Genomic DNA, 16,487 nt, shown 5'->3' with positions numbered 1-16,487 from the left:
CCTAACTCACTACAATTTACAATTGCCGATCAAAATAATTTTCTCCACTTATTTTTATGCCTTAAGATAAGATAAAATTTGAAATTATAAATTCAAATAAGTTTTAATAAGATTTTTAAAAGTTTATCAAAGTTCAATTTACAACCGTGCTCAAAAACTCTATACCAAATGTGCTCTTAATTTTGAAATAATTAGTGTTGTGATTGTGAAACAACTAATCGAATATGTTCAAGTATTAGTTGAACATTGAACATTAGATTGCCCTAATTGCATCTATGTTTTTTACGTATTAATTAATTAGGTTTACTTCATTCTTTAAACTTAGCTTTATGAACTATACCGGTACACTTGTTATCATCACGATGGACCAGTTACGTGCACATCATGCACACTCTTATATCTATCAATCTATCATACATCATATAAAAATTCAACCCAAACCATTTGCAATAATACAAAAAAACAAAAGTAACTTTACCATATGTTTGGTTTCTAGAGAAAAATATCTCCCCTTCTGAAATTCTTCCATAATTTTTTTTTAAAATTTTTATAAAACATTAATTCAATATTTGGCATAAATATATGAACGGAATTAATTTTAATAAGAGAATCATAACCGAAAGCAAATTTAAAAAAAGTCAAGCTCACAATTTAGGAAATTCAAAGAATCTCTTGTTTAAAAGAAGGGATGTAAAATTGTTGTTAAACATTTAAAAAAAAAGAAAAAGAAAAAGAAAAAGAAAAAGAAAAGAGAAACAAAATTGTTTTATAAAAAGAAAAAGAGTTAGGACTATTTAAGGAATAAACTATTAGAGCGTTTGCAAAAGAGCAAAGAGTAAACGTGAAGTGTGAAAAGTCATTTATAATTGTTCTTTTGGAAGGTCAGAATCTTATGCACTCAAATTTTTAAGCTGGTTAAAAGTGATCAATATGTATTGGATTCTTAATTTTGATGGGTTAGATTCTTATTTTTCGGTGTAAGTTGGAGGAAAACAATTAAGTTTTATACGTAAACACGAAGCAAGTTTATTTCAACTTATATTTCGGTGTAAGGGCGAAATGAAGTTCAGCGTGTTTTGTGTGTAGAATTGTTGTATATATCCGGGTACACCGTGCATTCAAGGGTATATTGTTTGCTCATTTTAATGATTATTACTCATTTTATCATCAAATGAGCAAACAAATACCCTTGGGTGCATCATGTGGTGTATATAACAATCTCTCTTTTGTGTGCGGTTGGTCATATTTTGTAGCCATTTATAAAAGAACAAAATAATTCATATAACTACTGATGAATAACTAGGCCAGCAATATAACACTATTGATCAAGTAACCTCTTTAACACTAACCGATCGAGTAACCCTATGACACTGGCGAAGTAACTTCCATTATATGCTTAGCCAAATATAAAAGTTGGTGAATAAAATTATCATATTATTTTCTCAATATTTTATAACATAATGCGAAAATCAATTAAAACACTAAAATGGAGGTCGGCATATAAATATATAAAACAAAACAATCTATAATAAATTAAAACTACATTTGTTCATTATATCGTATATAATTAACAATTTCGTGAAATACTGAATGTGGAAGATAAAGTTATATTTTCATCAAAGTTTATAGATTTATAATTCTAATGTATGGTTGATGACAAAAGTTAAAGATTAAGTAATTAATATTATTTGACCACAAAAGTCAAATCTACTCTACTTAATTTGTTGATGGAGATCTTAATAATGCAACTACTTTCACCGATTATAAGTAGGAGTTCATGTTCAATGTATAGCTAATCGAGAAAAACATGTACGTAGATGGAATATGCTGAAAATTGTCTTTATTTTGGTTTTCGAATGATGAGGCTATAGTATAGTAGAATAGTACTACATGATTGAATTATTTTTTTATCTACCCATTTGCCTATTTTGATGGTAATTTTTTGAAAGATAAAAATTCTTTTTTGAAAGATAAAAATTAATTGTAATATATAAGTTGTTAAAAATTGTTGTTAAAGCTTCTTTTAACTTGTTTTACATCTTCATTCATTTTTTTTTTTTTTTTTAAAGTATGAGTGAGATGCAATTCGGATAAACAAATTGTGTGTTTTCATGTTAACTTGATTATTCACCAAATATGTCAAGAGTCATGTAGTATGTAATAAAAGTAGGATTGTTGCCGCATTGCATTATAATTTTATCCAATCAGATCAAGGTCGGGCAATTTATTCGTGTATGAGTTGGGTTAGGTTTGAGTCTCTCTTAGTAACTTCGAGTTGAGTTAAGGCGGCATGGATTATTTTCATATTTATAAAAAGTCACATAGTTTAAGTTAACACAATAACACAACTTATTTAATTTTAAGCGGCGATGAAATTGGTTATCAAGTTGAAACTTGTATATTCCGTATAAAACAAATACTATATATACGTGGAAAGTAACATTTAACTTGGATTGTAAAATTACATCCAATTAACTCTTTATGCAAATTCAATCGATCCAATAAGACACATCTATACTAACATAGTAATATGCCTATCTCATACTTTCAACTAAGATTTACAATTTACATACAATACAAGGTACTCTTTTGGTACATTCCGTAGATTCCAAACCATTGTTTGGTATTTATACACAAGGGAGCATGCAAATGATCAGAAAAAAAATAACCAGTGTTACAAGCTCCATGAGCACAACACACGCACATAGATCCAAATTGAAACATAAATGACTCACACTCTTCTAGTCAAATGGCTTAAACCCTTGTTGTAAAATTCATGTACACACCTTATTGGTCTACATCAATCCTCTTTTTTTTTTTTTTTTTTTTTTTTTTTTTTTGTTGTTGTTGTTGAAAGAAACACTAACTACATCCTATTATCCCTTAATTATTTAATTTGTCCCCCCTCAAAAAAAAAAATTGTTAAAAGTAAAACCCCAAATTTACGAAAATACCCTTTACAACACTAACACAAATTCTCCTCATAACACCCACCCCTATAAATTCCAATTCCTATCACCCCTCATTCCTACAACTCTAGCTCAAACACACACTCTCCAAACAATCCCTTATTATTTTAATTTTTATTAAAAATATAAAAACATAAAATTACCAAAATACCCTTCTCACCACCTATAACACCCACCCCTATAAATTCCAATTCCAACCCCCTCTCATTTCCCTCAACCCAAAACACTCACTCTCTCCAAACTATCCTTTAATCAAAACCTCATAATTTTCCCATTTTTCTTGAAAAAAAACAAAAAGAAAAATGGGAGTAAACTCAAATAGAGTAGAAGATGAGAATCATTGTTTTGAAACCACTCTCAATATCATCCCAAATCATAACAACGAACATAATAACACAACAGCACAAACAATGGTGGTGCAATTACCAAATCACCCTTCATCTCCAACAGAATTACACCGTGTTTGTTTGCCACCAAAAAGAAGTACTCTCCAAAAACTAAAACACAGGGTTTCTGATATTTTCTTCCCTGATAATCCATTCCATAAATTTAACAACCAAACATGGCTTAAGAAATTTATTCTTACTCTTGAGTTTTTATTCCCTGTTTTTCAATGGGGTCCCACTTATAGTCTTAAGCTTTTTAGGGCTGATCTTATTTCTGGCCTCACCATTGCTAGCCTTGCCATCCCTCAGGTATGTGTTTTTTGTTTTGTTCGTACACAGCACACGTCGGTTTTTTATTTTTATCAGAAAAACAAAGTTAGAATTACATAATTAATCTTATGATAAAATGGGTTGTTACTATTTTGTTATAAAACTGCATAATTTTTTTTTTTTTTTCTTCATAATTTTCCTGAAAGATTTTGATATTTTACTGGTTTTATGACTTATGAATGAGTAGAGTATGAAAATTAAGTAAAAATAGTAAATATCTAAATTCATGGAACGATCCATGATTTTAGAAGCTGCCCAACTTTATGCGTAGTACTACAATACAGTGGTCGATAACATATTTAATGCTTATACATAGCGCGACCTTTTTTATTTTTTTAAATTTGATTTTTATGATGACAGAAATAAATGAGAAGTCTTAGTCAAAGAATTAAATTAACAAAATCTTACATTACTTCATTACTTGGATTGCAGGGAATCAGCTATGCAAAGCTAGCCAACCTACCACCAATCATTGGCCTATGTAAGTTACTCACATGTTTTTTATTTTATTTTTTTTTATTTTTACTGCATCCGTTTTTAAAAGTACTTCCTGTTTATACATCGATGGTCCGTCGTGTAATTGCAGATTCAAGCTTTGTGCCACCATTGATATACTCAATACTAGGGAGTTCAAAGCATTTAGCAGTGGGCCCAGTTTCAATAGCTTCATTAGTAATGGGAACAATGCTAAGTGAAGTTGTTTCTCCAACAGAAGAAACAACTCTTTATCTTAAGCTTGCTTTTACTTCTACCTTTTTTGCTGGTGTTTTTCAAGCTGCTCTTGGTTTTCTCAGGTTTGTTATTTTTTCTCCCTTTTTTTGGGTTTCAACACTTTTTTGTGAAGAATATTCTAGGAATATTCTTTTTTGTTTTGGGTGGGGTTGGAAAAAAATGGTTGAAATACATTTAATGGGAGAAAATCATCATTATGTATATGTATGTGATCTTACATGTGAAAATGTTTTAGGCATAATATGTATCATATTAATGACATATTGGTACATAATTGTTGTTGTCTCATACAGTCATACGTAGTATTACTTGCATCATTTTAACAGGATAGTATGGTGTATAACTTTGACCATCGATATGTATAAATCAAATTGTAAAAATAAATTAAAAAATTAAATATTTTTAGCAAACACAGTAGGTAAAAACAAAAATAACTTACAAACTAACATTTAAATGTGATGGTATGTAAGAAAATTCAAGTTTTTTCGTGTGTACGTGATGGTATGTAAGCGGTTTTAAAATATCACTATAACCGTTATATATTGTGAAAAAAGTAGCTCCTGATTTAAGGGGTCCGTCATTTGGTTAGACAACACAAGTAATTTAATATTACAAAAAAAAAAGTAAATAAAAGTTAATTTTTTTTAGAATTACGAGCTAAACTAGTTGACAATCGACATCCATCCTATGTCGGTACTACATATTTAAGACACTCTTCCACACTAAGTTATGATTAAAGATGGAAATATCCAGTGGATCACCCGCTCACCCGCTCCACCCGTCTTATTGGATGGGTGAAAAACCCGGTTTAAACGGATGATAGGCGGGTGATGGATTAACGGATGCGGGTGACGGATCGGATTCGGGTGGAAAATTTTCACCCATCACCCGATCCGTTAACCCGACCCATCACTCGAATATTAAAAAAAAAAATAAGAAAAAAAATTCTGAATTGTTTATACTAGGCTAGGCCCAAATGAAGCTAATGTCCTAACTCTCTCTGCCTCTCTATTCTCTATCCTAAACCCTAACATTTCAAAGAAAAAAACAACGCTCACTGCCTCTCTCTCTCTCGCGCGCCGCTCTCTGCGACTCTGCTTCAAGGTGGGTTGACGGTAGCAGCAACAACATCAAGGAAAACAATGCCTCCATTCTAAATTCTAAACTCACTCCATTTTTAAGTAATTTGTTCATACGAATTTTGTAAGTAATTTGTTCATACGAATTTTGTAAGTAATTTGTTCATACAAAAATAAATGAAATTAATTTGTTCATATGAATTTTGTTTGTTACTAGTTTACTTCAATTATATATGTTGTTGAGTTATTGTAATTGTTGTTGCTAATTTCTGCATTTTTTATTTGAAATTAATTTGAATAATGCTACTTGTTTTTAGGGTTAATTTTATGAATTTGCTCCATTTTTTTTTTAACAAATTTGATGCCTTTCTTATTCAAGAATTTGCTACCATTTTCTACACGAATTATCGAATTTTCTGCCTTATTTTTCATAATTATTATACATCCGATTAACACCCGAACCATCCGTTTCACCCGCGGGTGATGGATGGATGGATTCGGGTGGATATTATAACGGGTGGTGGATGGATCGGGTGGGGTGGATGGAGGCGGGTGATGGATGCGGGTGATGGTCCACCCGCCCCGAACCCGATCCATTTCCATCCCTAGTTATGATAGTGCAATGAATTACTCCATATTTCCAAAATAAAGAATTTTATAGCGGTGGGATGATTAATTGAAAGAGCCAAAGGAATTTGGACTATTACAGAAAGAGATATACCCAAAATTGAAAAAAAATAAATTAATTTAAAGTAGCAATTTGTAATTTTGTAGTTGAAAGAAATAAATTCAAAAATCTGTGGGTTTGATTGCAGGTTGGGATTTGTGATAGATTTTCTGTCAAAAGCAACCCTAATAGGATTTATGGCTGGGGCAGCAATCATAGTCTCATTGCAACAGCTCAAGGGTTTACTTGGGATGGTCCACTTTACTAACCAAATGCAGATCATTCCTGTTTTGTCCTCTGTTTTGAAGTACAAAGATGAGGTATTCTACGTGATTATGTTTTTCCGTATATATTCCTTCTCATTTTTATCGGTGTACACTTGTACTTGTACTCGTAGGTCTTGTACGGAGTATAACCTACGAGTACAAGTATTTTTATAAGAATAATGTCCATTGTCTAGAACTGTAATTTTATTGACGATTTTATAGTTATCGAAAATTAAATATTATATTAATGAACAAGGTTGATATTGATAATTTTTTTGGTTTTTGGAATGACAGTGGGCTTGGCCAACAATTTTAATGGGCTTATGCTTCCTTTTCTTTCTTCTTTCAGCAAGACATATTGTAAGTAGCACTTTTTTGCTATTGTTTATCTTCTTTTGTTTTTGTTGTTTTTTTTACAATTTTATTTATGTGATTTATACTATGTACTGACACATTTTTTTTCTTTCTAATTTTTTACCCAGAGTGCCACAAGGCCTAAGTTGTTCTGGTTATCAGCAGCTGCACCATTAACATCAGTTATTGTCTCTACAATCATGGTTTTCGCCATCAAGCCGAACCCTCAACGTATCCCAATTGTAAGAAAATTATATAAATACTTGTATTTCTTACATAAATTACATCATATTATTAAAAAAAAAACAATTGTACATTTGAAGAATTCAAGACATTGTTTAGATATCTAATAATATCATGCTGTTCTTTTGCAATATACTAGATTGGTTACTTGCCTAAGGGCCTCAACCCACCTTCAGCAAACATGCTCTATTTCAGTGGCTCTTATCTCATTCTTGCCATCAAAACCGGCCTTGTTAGCGGCATTCTTGCTCTCACTGTAAGCATTCTGCATACAAATTTATTTATTTTACAATCATGAACCATTTATCCAACAATACACGAAGTACTTTTCTTGCAAATGATCGAAACTTACACATATATCTTTCGTCTCCTTTCTTATTTGTAGGAAGGAATAGCTGTTGGAAGAACATTTGCAGCCCTTAACAACTACCAAGTTGACGGTAACAAAGAAATGATGGCCATTGGTCTCATGAATATGGCGGGTTCTTGCTCTTCTTGCTATGTCACAACAGGTAATAATTTCATATTCTATAATCTATTCTTGAGGAACACATTTTATGATTTTTTTTTTTCCTGAAATTTAGCTAATTATTTCTTCTAATCATGGTTTGCAGGATCATTTTCAAGGTCTGCAGTAAACTATAATGCAGGAGCTAAAACCGCGATCTCAAACATAGTCATGGCATCAGCAGTCCTCATTACTCTTTTGTTTCTCATGCCTCTGTTCCATTACACGCCGACTGTTATCTTAGCTGCTATCATCATCACAGCAGTCATTGGTTTGATCGATTACCAAGCTGCTATCCATTTGTGGAAGGTCGACAAACTTGATTTCTTGGCTTGTGTATGCTCCTTCTTCGGCGTCCTCTTTGTTTCAGTTCCTCTGGGACTTGCTATTGCTGTAAGTCAATCTGTTTTATACTCTTTTAAGTGAAAGATCATATAAAGTCCTGGGAATGGCGCCTCATGATATAATGAAATTAATCATTTTACAGGTAGGAATTTCGGTGTTCAAAATTTTGCTTCATGTCACAAGGCCAAACACAAATGTTCTAGGAAACATTCCCGGAACTCAAACTTACCAAAGCCTTGGTAGATATAGAGAAGCAATGAGAATCCCTTCGTTCCTCATCCTCGCTATTGAATCTCCAATCTACTTTGCAAACTCGACATATCTTCAGGAGAGGTTCGACTACTATACTAATCTCATGGTATTCTGATATAGATTCTTATTGATTTCAATTAACTTAACATACAACTTGTGATACAGAATACTGAGATGGGTTCGAGAGGAGGAAGAGCGAGTTAAAGCTAACAATGACAGCGTGATGAAATGCGTAATCTTAGACATGAGTGGTAAGTTGAAATCAAGCATTCCCTGTTTTCTTTAGCTCAAGCAACTACTTTAAAGTTGCTACATAATGTCCCTCTATATTGAACTATGCAAATCTCACAATTTTGTCAGTCACTTTCGTGTTAGATATGTTGTCGAGCTTGTCTAGTCCAACCCTTACCCGACTACCCACCTTATACTGAATGATACGCGTAAGTACACCACCTAATTCAGCCATTTGCAATTTCCTTTATGCAGCCGTGACAGCTATAGATACAAGTGGGATTGAACTGCTAGGCGAGCTCAAGAAGATGCTTGATAGAGCATCGCTGCAGCTAGTACTAGCAAATCCAGCAGGAAATGTGATGGAAAAACTGCACCTTTCAAAAGTAATAGAATCCTTTGGCTCACAAGGGCTTTACTTGACAGTCGGAGAAGCGATAGCTGATATTTCCTCATCATGGAAAGTTCAACCTTAACCAACCTCCAAGAGGCAATTCAAGTAGACATAAAATATAATTGGAATCATTTTAGGTTAGAATTAGTCTAGCAGAGTTGTAGTAGTACCATAAATATGTAATTAATGTGAACCATCAAGTTCGAGCTCTTTCAAGGAGGAGATTTTGAGGCCATTTCTTTTTCGTTTTTGTTAAAATCAGTAGGTCCTTGTCCTTTCGGAGAAAAAATAATGGAAATTAAGTTGCGCAAAATAGCCAAAACACCCTGTGATTACCTATTTAATAATAGTGAAAATTAGTGACGGTAGGCAAATACCGTTAATTTTATGTTCTTTCTCCTTCCTTTTTGTCGTTTTCGCTTTCATAAAATTATAAAACCTTATCAAAAGAATAATTAATCTGTTGATTAGAAAGAAAAGGCTTCAAATTGTTAAATGAAAGGTTGGAGAAAAGGGAAGAAAAGTGTGTACATAAATTTGGCTGATTAGTACAATTATTTTGACACAAAATGGGATACCCCATTAACAAGATTCTGAAAAATAATATTAGAACAAGCAACAGTACAAACCATTAAGCCAATTTATGAATGTTGATAAGCATATTATAGACTAGGTAACCCTACCACATTTCTTCTTTTTCAAAGCAGAATCAATTTTTTTTTTCTTTTTTTGATAAATAGAAGCCATGAAAACTGCATGCCTTCTCATCTTAAAGATGAGTCAATCTTTATCAATCACAAAAAAAAAAAAAAAAAAAAAAAAAAAAAAAAAAAAAAAGAAGTAAGCACTAATATTTTTGATATGATATAGAAGTCTTTGTTTGTACTCGTAATATACTTTTGGTAAAATGCAATATTTGAGATGGGGCTCAACTTTCCAACTTGATGAGTTTACTCTCAACCATTGATAGTAGGATGTAGCAGACTAGCAGTAGTAATCACTCAAAAATTGATCTATCTCCTTGTCACAAGTGTAAATGATTTTATGTTTAACTACTTAATAAAGTTGAAAGTTCACTAATTCCACAGTGTAAAAGTGCTTAAATATGATAAATAATTATCACTATGATTGATAAAAGCTCAAAAATTTGAACAAGCATATCTTTAACACCTATGTTGAAACATTCTTATCCTTAACACCTAAACATAAATGCACCTATTTATGGATTTTGCCCAATACAAACTACCTGTCGTGTTTTTTTTTTTTTTCACTTGCAACACTTTCTTTTTAGGGAAGTGTCATATTACATACGCAATTTTGCAACACAAACAAATCGAGCCAAATTACATGTGTTAGCACTCATGTGAGATGTACACTATTTTCCAATCTCTATGGCGGTAACTACCCAAAAATGATGTTTGCATAATACACCATATCTTGACACAAGCCAAAACCGGCCTTATACTTTCAACTGCTAAACAGGGAACGTACAATTTCCTCACACCAACTGGAGCGTACTTACAAGGGAAAGTTCATACTCTCTAGAACATGGATTTGATGACTCCAATTGTTTTAGCTTTGGGTGTACCTTCTTTATGTCCTATCAATGTATTATAGACTTGTGTAAAAGGAGATGGAAAAACAAATGGATATGGTTAAGAGGGCAGCAACACTTACTGAGACAATTGGCTACTTTTTACTTGCTTCTAGATTTTTACCTATGATTTTCTCCACCCACAAAGAGCAATGAAATGAACATGGCATTTCAATAATTGTTATCTATACAACATGGATAATTAAGATGTCAATTCTATCTTCTTTTGTGGCTCCACTTCGATTATTTACAAACTACCTCCGTTATATATTAGTTGCAACTTTGGAATATTTTATCTCTCACAAATAATCCCCAAAGTTGCAACTAATATGTAACGGAGGTAGTAGATAATTCTGTAGATTTGATACAGTAATTGTTAGAATATAGAGTTCTTGGTCTCAAAATAATGTCCCCTCTTTCGCAAGGAGATACAATGAATTGAAAGCCGAAATAGCTTCTTTCAATGAGGCAGACATACGATCGAGCAAACTAGAGCATACAAATGTGATTTGAGTTGTGCAAAGGATAAATGCAAGCAAGTGTGCAGAGATGAATGCATGCACAAAAAAACAGAGACAAACAAAGAAAGCCAGAAGTTGTACAGGAGTTCATGTCAGCAATACCAAAGATTTTCTATTATCAAGAAAAAAATAATGGCCCAAAACAATGCACAGCCAATGAACCAATGAACCATTTGAGATTTGATTTGATGAAATCTGAACAATTAATTGATCCTCTTGAGAAGATGCGTAGAATTTTTACAAGTTCTTGGAAAGCTATGCGTACCTAGTAACAGCAAAAGATCTATGATTCAAATTACCTCTTTAACTCTTGCTAAGTGCTGCCCCCATGTGGAATCAACCAAAACAATAAGTGCTCCATGTAAAGCGCTCCAGTCAATCCATCCTCGTGAAATATAACTTGATAATCTATATATACTCAAGTTTCCTCCACAAGCGCCTCAGAGAGCAAAGCCACCAACTCCAAGTTAAGAATAACAATTCTCTCACAGATAAGTTTTTCTGGTCAATCATACATCTGTACAAGCAAAGTGTCAATCAACACACGATTTATGGATAGTATTCATTTTGGATATTTAGTCAATTATACCACATTATAGCAGATAGAACAAGCAAACAAACTAACCAAAACAATTGCACAAGAACTGCATGCTCTCAACTTTGAACTTTAAGGTATGCATTTCAACCATGAACAATGCAACAAATGAACAAACTGATATAATAGTATTCCAGGGGGAGATCGCCCAGTGGTAAGAGAAACACTACTTCCCATTCAACTGATCCCATTAGGCAAAGCAATGGGAAGATCGATGCAGCGAAACAACTCCCAAGAAATGAAGACAAAAGCAATCATCTTCATAAGAGTTACCATTTTGCACACTGAAACACCCTAACTACACCTAATACTTAGTATCTGCTTAATCTGAATCAACAACTTCATCCTACATGAGACCTAAAACAAGATGTAATGCAGTTTATCATCCAATCTCACTAAACCAGACTATATTGCTGAGAAACCCTATCCGATGCATATATCACAAGGTAATTCACGATACCATCAAGACCAGAAAATCCCTATCCCATCAAGACCATATCTTGTGATTAACAACTGAACGCAACCCCCCCCCCCCCCCCCCCCCCCAAAAAAAAAAAAAAAAAAAAAAAGGTAGAAAGTGAAACCTACAAATTCCAGTCCGCCAGCTGCCAACTCTGGTAGCCACTGCAAAACAATCCTACAACAGTGGATCTACAAGTCCAGACACACAACTCCTGATAGACCTTAAAAAATTAATGACACTAGGGAGATACAAGAAACTCAAACAAACAGGTCATTCAGACCTAGACTCAGATCTAAGGTCTTTCAAACCCAGACTACTCATGTCAGTGATCTAGTGGGGCATGAATTTCCCTAGGAAATACAACAACATTTTGAAGTGCAAAAACAAAAGGTTCAAAATACAAGCTCATTCTGGTCTAGTATAAGGGTAATATCATAATATGTATCAGAATAATCACAAAAATGCAAGAATTTTCAATCTAAGTTTAGGCTATTTGCTATCAGCCCATTTGGTGCAGGTATATTCTAGCCTTGGAAACAGCATTAAAAAAATTGATATTGTTTCACTTGTTAGTAACTATAGATAACAAAAGCAGTGAGTTGGTATTGTCTTCTCACATGCTCATTATAGGTGTTTCCTAGAAAGAAAAATGAAAGGACTAGGAAGTAAAAGATCAAAAACCACCTATTGAAGCAGCCATATAACAAGTATATCACAAATATACACGGAATAAAAAATAAAGCCATGGATTACTAAACTAGAGTTTTGAAATAATAAGTTCCCTAAATTCAATGCCAAGGTGTAAAATGATTATCTGCTTACTTGAACGTAAACGAGTAATAGGAATCTCCCGAAGTTCACGTCTTATGCACAAGTATTCACCAAGCAATGCCATAACTGCAAGTCCAGCAATATTAACAATCCACCATGTAAATGACGAAGGCCATCCACCATACACAACACAAATGAAGAGATGAATGATGTAGATAGTTGCAGAAAAATCTAAGCACTTTTTTGCCCTCTCAACCAGATACAGTAGATAGCCAGCTCTGATCATAGATGAAATTTCATTAATTAGATTTTTAATGACATCTAAGAAATATGATCAAATATAAATAAATTGTTTCATTGCTTAACATGCACTTTTAATAATAAATAAAAGACAATCAAGTCAGCAAAAGATTAAGCAATACGCTAGTAATACAAGTCCCTGTAAGGAAAGAGAATGAAAAAGTAGTAAATTTTCATATCCATTAGGCATTAGGTGGTTTAACCATCTGTTGATCATAGTTGATGGTTTAATGAGGCCCCATCTAACCCCATTGGACTTTGTTCTAGTTCAGAACACTGATTAGTAGTACAAAACTCGCCTTTTCCCGATTCACAGACCAATAAAAAATTTCAGAGAAACCTTGCATTAATGTGTCTGCTCTTCCCTATTGCATTAAACTCTAGGCTAATTTGATTATTAAAATATGTACAGTTTAATTTTTGAAAAAGATTCCTCAAACAAATTGCATCAACTGTTGTCGAAGCTGCTAAATACTCTTCACATGTTGACTACATTACCAACGTACCTCTGTCTGTTTTTCAAAGTCCAGATGAAAGGTGTAAGTCCATTTAGTAGTACTTTTCCTTTCATCTTGGTCAGCAACCCAATCAGTATCAAATTTTACAACTAGCCTTAAATTGTCTTTAAAAGCATAAATCATCGCGTGATTTAAGATGTTTTTTAACCATCCAGTCCTGTTTGCAGCGCTTCAATAGGATATAATAGGTGTCTCAACATATCTACTAACATGATCAACTCCAAAGACAATATTTGGTAATGATAAAGTGCCTCAGGCTTCCAACTAAGCTGCTGTATAAAGTTGAGTCACTTAATTTCCCCTCCCCAATTTTGTCTTCATAGCTGTTGCAACAGTATGGTAAATTAAATTGCACGATATTCATTATAAATTTCCTATATAGCTAATTTGTGTTAAAACAGAGATCAAACTTTGATGTGGATCAACTTCTATTCCACGCATAAAAAAATAGTACATATCATTCACTAATTTCAAACTCATAAACTCGTAGAGCACGGCAGCCTTTGGCTATTGCAAGAGAAGGAAAGATCATCAACATGTAAGCTAAAATTTAGAATATCTCGTACATACTCATTTGACCATTTGATCAATCCAAATAGAATCTTAATACCCATCAATGCCGGCAATTCAGCCGTTAAAATGCCTTCTTTCATGCCTTAGAAAAATACATTCAGTACTTCCACTTACATGTCTTAAGATTGAGGAATGTGGACTTAAGGAGGAACAAATACTTCCACAATTTGTTTGTAGCCTTTTGCTACAATTTACCCCTCCTCCCTCTCCCCAAAAATTAAAAAAAAAATTAAGAACCAGCAGCATTACACATTAAAAAGATGTTTCTATCGTTACCTTTATGAGAGAAGATCAACATCAGACAAAATACAAATGAACAGTCAAGAGTCCCTCCCAAATAACTTGAATTCATTCTACCGTAACCATTTACTTTCATTCTACCCCCATTGGCCAGAAAAGATGGCGAAGATGACACCTTCATATTAAATGTCTTTAAAAGGACCAGTCCTATGCTATCCTTCTCTTTAGGAGCAATCCTTAGATGCTTTTTTCATTCTGTCTAAATACTTCCCGTAATATTTTACCACTAAGACTCATTTCAAAGGAGCCAACACAATCGATTAGAATCCATGCCCTTCTTACCCATTCATTTTCTCCTAGCATCCAATACCTTCAACAATACTCTTTATTATAATCTAAGAGAAAGCTAGCAATGGAGTCTGGAGTCAAACTTCTATGTCACTAATAGTCTTCAACATCCTCCACACTCAAAGACCTTTTACTCATCACTACTTATGTCTTGGTACCCACCAAAAATATTCCAAACTAATAAGAAAATTCTCAACTCTAAACTATTGGCCATATTAAGAGGTGATCTGATGTTAACTTCCTATTGTCTCATCATCCTTTATTCATGAAACATACAACTCCTCTTTTTAACCATCTAGGGAACTAAGATAAAAAATTGTTTCTTACTTCATACATCTAGCTTTTGGTTGCAATCACAGAAAACTTTATAACTAGTCCATAGAACTTTGCTCTTCCAACATCTCTAACAATCTCCAGAATTTTTACTCCATCAGACTGATTCATATACTTCAATATCCACATAAGAGCAAACCAATCCAGCCCCTACATAAGTCCTTAATTCACTTGAATGGAGTTATATAATTAGGATACAAAAACCACATATTTCACAATTAGCTACAATCCCAAGTAAGAAATGAACGAGAACACAAGCCCACCAAAACTCTCCTCCAACATGTGCACAAAAACAGACCAACCTCAAAGCCACATTACAATACCACTATACCACAACCACGTAAAACTATTCATCAAAAAGAAATTGATCAAAATCCATAATTGAGCACCCACCCTTCTTTAATTCTTTTCTGTGATTTTTAATCCAACAAACACCAAGTAACAAAACACTTTTTCATTTAAACAATTTTCAACCACCACCGCGAGGCATAATCATAAATCTAAAATCAGATCAAAAACATCATTATTAGTAGTTAGTACAGAAAGCACCTTCATCACTCTTTCATAAAACTCACCAAATCAATCAACCAAATTACCAAATCCATTTAACTTCATCAACCCTCAACCATCTTCAGAAAATTTACCTACCCCATTGGTCCAAATTAGATCATAATTCTCAAAATACAAGCTCAACCTAACAATAAAATACAAACCCACCTAACAAATAAATAAATAAATAACCCCAAATACAGCAAAACATCTGAAACTATGATTACAACATAATTAATGAATTACAATCAAAATTATAAGAAATTGAAACAAATAAGGAAAATGGGCTTACCCAGCAAGGGAAGTGAGGAGGAAGGAAGCAATGACACACCAACCAGTGACGGTAGAAGCAGTAACAGCGGCGAAATCGAAGAAATAAAAGAGGCTCATTCTGGAAACCCTAGTTCCTACTAAAAGGGCAAACAATAATCCCAAAGTTACATAATACAAACATTGCAAACACACAATTTGAGCGACGATCAACCATGGGTCCCACACCACCGCCCCATAGAACATGACTCTACTTTCTCTCTCCTTCCTTTCTCTTTCTTTCTAACTGAAATTCGATCAACAATGAATTCCGATTACAGTAATTAGGGTTCTTCGGAACCCATGAAATCAAAATTCGGATCTTTTGGATTAAAACACCGATGAATCAGATGTGAAGGAAAGATTAACCAATTGTGTGAATGTTGAAGTGATTTGGAAAGTTGAAGATCTGATTTGGGGAGGAATTGTTGTAATTGTTGAAATTAGGGTTTGAGAATTGGAGGAAAATCAGTGAATCGGAAGAGAAAAGGGGGAAGAAAGGAGACCGTTGAGACACAGCTGATTCTTCCACTTCACATAAACAGAAAGGAAGAGAGGAGAGAGAAAATCGGTTTTATATTATGTTGATTAAGAATTATTATTTATGTAAGTTGATT

The 16,487-nt window shown here is 33.4% G+C and overlaps 2 protein-coding genes across 2 annotated transcripts; one reads left to right on the top strand and one right to left on the bottom strand.

The window, feature by feature from the left end:
* Positions 1-3,057: 3,057 nt before the first annotated feature.
* LOC145619273 (putative sulfate transporter 3.4) lies at positions 3,058-9,069 on the top strand. Its single transcript, XM_081673934.1, has 12 exons — positions 3,058-3,664; positions 4,118-4,166; positions 4,272-4,479; positions 6,312-6,483; positions 6,724-6,789; positions 6,912-7,025; positions 7,166-7,282; positions 7,412-7,538; positions 7,641-7,927; positions 8,022-8,212; positions 8,297-8,382; positions 8,618-9,069. Exons 1-12 carry the CDS (start codon positions 3,272-3,274, stop codon positions 8,836-8,838), a joined length of 2,031 nt encoding a protein of 676 aa, XP_081530060.1. The 5' UTR covers positions 3,058-3,271; the 3' UTR covers positions 8,839-9,069.
* A 1,888-nt stretch (positions 9,070-10,957) lies between these two features.
* On the bottom strand, positions 10,958-16,394 carry LOC145620423 (uncharacterized). Its single transcript, XM_081675099.1, has 3 exons — positions 15,854-16,394; positions 12,752-12,978; positions 10,958-11,388 (listed from the first exon to the last, which is right to left on the bottom strand). The coding sequence occupies exons 1-3, from the start codon at positions 16,075-16,077 to the stop codon at positions 11,381-11,383; spliced, it is 459 nt and encodes a 152-aa protein (XP_081531225.1). The 5' UTR covers positions 16,078-16,394; the 3' UTR covers positions 10,958-11,380.
* Between the last annotated feature and the right edge of the window lie 93 nt (positions 16,395-16,487).

Source organism: Chenopodium album, chromosome 27, assembly GCF_948465745.1.
Source record: "Chenopodium album chromosome 27, dcCheAlbu1.1, whole genome shotgun sequence".
In the NCBI taxonomy this organism is placed as follows: Eukaryota; Viridiplantae; Streptophyta; class Magnoliopsida; order Caryophyllales; family Amaranthaceae; genus Chenopodium; species Chenopodium album.
This window is presented reverse-complemented; position numbering and strand designations above follow the sequence as displayed.